We start from the raw sequence: 5,000 nt of genomic DNA on the forward strand, positions 1-5,000 counted from the left end.
CTCTCTCTCTCTCTCTCTCTCTCTTTCTCTCTCTCTCTCTCTCCCTCTCCCTCTCTCCATTTGTGTATGTATGTGTGTACTGTTGTTTAAAATTTACCAGTGCTCCCTAAGAGTTCTAGTTAAACAGTTGAAGATTTTTTTGAGGACATGGATAAGTCATAGTTCCTAATTTGCAATACTTGTAGGCTAAGCTTATTCTGTTTGTTTTCCTCAACCACCCATATTATTGACTGCTGTAGAAGTATTTATACCATCCAAGCTCCTACAGTCTTCTCTTCACTTGGAATAAGATCCATATCCTCTACTTTCGTCTTTTATTCTTAGCACCTGGACTCCCATACAATGACAAGTGTAGTTTACTGGAAAAGACTCAGAACTATTTCAAGGACGAGAGGACTTACTATTTTTTTTTTTTTGTCAGTCTTTCCATGTGAGGATAGTTAGCTCTCATATGGAAAACTACTGACATCTTTTTTATGTCTTCCATCTCCAAATTGGTTGTGTAAAATTTTCATGATTGCCAGTGGTAGTATATAAAATATTTGCTGTTTTAAAATGTTTCTAGGATCAATGAGTTTGTAATGTTATGAGTTAACTTATTATTTCACACTTTGTGCTTTATTTATCATTTGTTGAAAGCATTTTCTTGATGTGGCATTCAAAGGTACATGCTTCATTTACTGACATCTTAATGTATTTTTTGAATCTTCATTTCAATTTTGATTGGAAGGATCCTTACAAGATCCTCACAACTAAGCTGGATGATGTAAAAGAGACACCTGAAATTAAATATATGACATCTAAATTAGAATTGATTGGAAATAAAAGATACATATTGAAAATAATTACTTGGTAATTATTTTACTTTTGTATAGTTTTCTGTTTCTGAGCACTCAGTATAGTAGTCAATTTGTAACAAGCATTTTTAATTATTGATTCAAAGCTTGTGTCATAGATTTTTAGAAAATATATACCCTAACAAATAGTTTTCTTTAAAATGCATCATATGGAAAACATCAATATTTTCTGAAAATAACAAAATATCTAATAATATAAAAAGTTTAAAAAATTTTAAACTGAAACAATACATCAGCCAAATTTTAAATTCTTCTGAAAATGGAAATATTTTAGACATTTGATATAAGTGGTATTTCCTTAAACATAAGTGTATTATATCTTCATATTACAGTTGCTAAGGCATAGTTGGCGAAGTAATATCAAAATGTTTGGGTGTTTTTTTCAAGATCCAGTTATACTAGTAGTTACAGAGTAGTTCAAATTAGATACTGAAGCCTCCAAGTTTACAGTAAGACTTAATATTTTACCTGTTTTAACTTGTATGTAAGTAAAATTCATAAAACACTAATTTATGAGATTTTTGACATATGAACAGGAATTTCATTCTTTCAGCATGAAGTTAACTCGATACAGAGAATCCACTTTTTATTTTGGATTATTTAAAGATAAAGTATTATACTTTCATTGACTTATGTACTAATTTATATAAAATTTCCTAATATATAATTTCATGAAATTAACTTGTATTTTTTTAATTTTGTGTTCTTTTTATTTCTGTAGAATTCTGACATGGTTGCGGAATGGAGTTGTTCAAGCTATTTTTATTTGCTGTTCTCTCTGCATTCAGTGAAGCTTTCCAAAAGCCTCCTACCGTCCTGATTCACAAGGCCAATAATTTAGAAAGTAAATGAAATTCATTTAAATTATTTTCTTTACAATAGCTGTAATTTATGCAATAATTTAGAAAGTAAATTAAATTCATTTAAATTATTTTCTTTACAATAGCTGTAATTTATGCATTTAATCCATATGAGTGGGGAATCAGTAATATCTTGAGATATTTGTTCTGGTTTTTGATACTCTGAATTAATGGGTAATAGGCATGATCCTTCACACAATTCAGTTTTGCTAGCTGATCCTCGGGTGCCTTTAACAGAGTTCACTCTGTTGCAAGCATCCAGGTCAGATCTTCAACTTGAAGAGAACCCCCTTCCTTCCTACCACCAGTCTAAGAATCCCAGAAAGCAAGAGAGTCATTGGTATTCCCCATCCTTCTCTCATTAAAGAGTAAAAAAAAATAATTATCAATAGCTTTACATTCATTTAAATAAATCAACTCATCTTTTATATTAACTTTTAAACATTTCTGTTGCAGACTCATGGAAAAATTCACAAGTAAACTTAAGTCAAAACCATTGGGCACCCAACATAAAATATCATGCAAGACTCGGTGATCAGGCAAATGGAGCTGCTGCTGCCAACCAGGCTGCAGAAGTTTCATTAGATGTCCTAAAAGATACATTGAAATCTAGTCATAGAGTTGCAAATGCTGATGAAAATGTTAAAAATAATGGTATTAACCATAAAGCATTCAACAATAAGATTCCTAGCCTTGAAATCAACATTCCAGTGAATCGAGAACAACAGCCTTCACACAATGATTTTGCAGACAAGGAACACTTAAACCAAGAAGAATCCCATGGAAAAAGTCGTATTGTTTGGGATTGGCATGATTTTTCAATCAATATGGAAGATTATGTTGTTCCAGAACAAAAAGTACGTCGATCACCTATTAGTACATCGGGTGAACCTTGGCCATTACCACAATATTACATCAAGAAACCTAAGGTTCTCCAATTTTCTCCAAATTTTAAATTTGTTTATTTAAAGCATAGCTGTGATATCATAGACCATGCCATCACACGTTACCGAAAGTACATTCTTCAAGATTCATTACCAGATCTATTTTATAATAATCTGAAGAATGCACATGGGTTTCATTTCGAAGAATCAATTAATAAATATGAAAGCAAAATATACAAGAATGCTCCTGTCATAACAACCTTTCAGATTGACATTCACACTCCTTGTGAAGGCTTATATCCTTCAGATAAAACAGAGGAGTCTTGTAAGTATAGAATATATTTTATACGGATCTTTTTATTATACAATAATGATTTAAATTTGAATTTTAAAAAATAATAAGAGAAGGAAGCTTTAAATCTTTTAATGTAAAGGTTGGCTAAAAGAATGTTGTGGAAAGCTTGAGAAGTGATATTGTTCAGTTGTGTTTGTTTAGCCCCAGGTCAGCCCTGATTAAGCAGAACTACAAAGGCATTCAAGATTTGACCAGCCTGTCTTTTATCTTAAGATATACTTTTCCAACATATACTGGTCTCCTTTTTAATATGTTAGAGTCTGATTTGACAGAAATATGGTTACTATTTCTTGCAGGTCAAGCAACTGCCTAGAAACTCTTCTGTTGATTTGGTATTTTGTTTAGTAAAATGGATAGCACTGAAATTATTAAAGCAGCCATTATTTTTTTATTTCACTAACTATTAAATATTATTTACATTATTTACAATTGACAGATATTTGTCTCAGTGAGGCCTAATGTTCGAAGGTCCTACATCACCACCTCAACACAGGTCTTCCTGGGTCTACCTCTTCCACAGGTTCCCTCAACCACTAGGGTGTGGCACTTTTTCACACAGCTTTCCTCATCCATTCTCACCACATGACCATACCAGCACAGTCGTCTCTCTTGTGTACCACATCTGATGCTTCTTAGGTCCAACTTTTCTCTCAAGGCACTAACACTCTGTCGAGTATGCACACTGACATTACACATCCGGTGGAGCATACTGGCTTCATTCCTTGCAAGTTTACACATGTCCTCAGCAGTCATGACTGTTTATACACATGCATCATACAGTCTACCTTTTACTCTGAACGAGAGGCCCTTTGTCACCAGCAGAGGTAGAAGCTCTCTGAACTTTGCCCAGGCTATTCTTATTCTAGCAGCTGCACTTTCAGAGCACCCAGCTGGCCTGGGATGTTATATTTGACTTCCAAAATGGAAATTGTTTTATGACAGAATACAAGAAAACAAGTAGATGAAAGTGGAGAGATTAAACTCACATATCTAAATAATGCTTTGGGATCAAATGTAGTGTGTGAAATAAATAAAATAAGTGGATTAAAATCTAATTGTACTGACATGAAGTTTCTAAAACAGGATGTAGTCTTTTATGTCAGATTGAGAAATGGTAAATTATTTCAATTGAAGTTGACAGTTGTTGTTAGAAATATACCTAGCATTAAAATTTATAGTTTCTTTCAATTGTGAGGAGGCTTGATAGCTTCAAATAGCTATAGTAATTTTTCTTAATGTATTGTTCTGTATTTTGAAATTGATATTATTGACTAGATTGCTACTTTTATTTTTTCATCATCATCATCATTTAATGTTTGTTTTCCATGCTGTCATGGGTTGGATTGTTTAACAAGAGCTGCCCAAGCTCCAATTGTCTGTTTTGGCATGGTTTCTATGGCTGGATACCCTTCCTAATACCAACCACTTTACAAAATGTACTGAGTGCTTTTTGTGTAGCACTGGCACTGATGCTTTATACATGACACCGGCACAGGTGCTTTTTACATGGCACCAGTACGGGTGCTTTATCCATGGCACCAACACCCCGAAGCCTGCAAGAAAAGGAACTCTCATCTAGGGGAGGAAGTGAGGGGCATGGCCATAAAGGACATGCCTGTATGTATGAATGGCCACGATTTTACTTAGTTTGACGTGTCTTCTCAAGAACAGCAAATTGCCAGGTGTCACAGTCCCATATCTCTTCAGTGAGGCCTAACATCTAAAGAGCCTTTCTCATTGCTTCATCACACGTCTTCCTGGGTCTACTCCTTCCACAAGTTCCCTCGACATTTAGAGATCAGCACTTCTTTATGCAGCTGTCCCTATCCATGCATATTAAATGACCATACCAGCTCAGTTCTCTCTCTTGCACACTACAACTGATGCCTCTTATACCCAATTTTTCTCTTAAATCCCTTACACTCTGTCATACATGCACACTGACAATACCCATCCAGCAGATCATACTGGCTTCATTTGTTTCAACTCTTACATGTCCTCTATAGTCATAGCCCATGTTTCACTGCCATGTAGCATAACTGTA

The 5,000-nt window shown here is 34.2% G+C and overlaps 1 protein-coding gene across 9 annotated transcripts in view; it reads left to right on the top strand.

Annotated features, from left to right (window-relative positions):
• The window catches only part of LOC106870398 (beta-hexosaminidase subunit beta), a 93,761-nt gene that overhangs the window by 57,393 nt on the left and 31,368 nt on the right, over positions 1 to 5,000 (top strand). For all 9 annotated transcript variants that reach the window (XM_052966620.1, XM_052966623.1, XM_052966611.1 and 6 more), the window contains 2 exons: positions 1,579 to 1,701; positions 2,174 to 2,926. In XM_052966620.1, coding sequence (XP_052822580.1) covers positions 1,599 to 1,701; positions 2,174 to 2,926 — 856 coding nt within the window. In that variant the 5' untranslated portion in view covers positions 1,579 to 1,598. The remainder of the gene's footprint in view (positions 1 to 1,578; positions 1,702 to 2,173; positions 2,927 to 5,000) is intronic.

Source organism: Octopus bimaculoides, chromosome 1 (genome assembly GCF_001194135.2).
Source record: "Octopus bimaculoides isolate UCB-OBI-ISO-001 chromosome 1, ASM119413v2, whole genome shotgun sequence".
Taxonomy (NCBI): domain Eukaryota; kingdom Metazoa; phylum Mollusca; class Cephalopoda; order Octopoda; family Octopodidae; genus Octopus; species Octopus bimaculoides.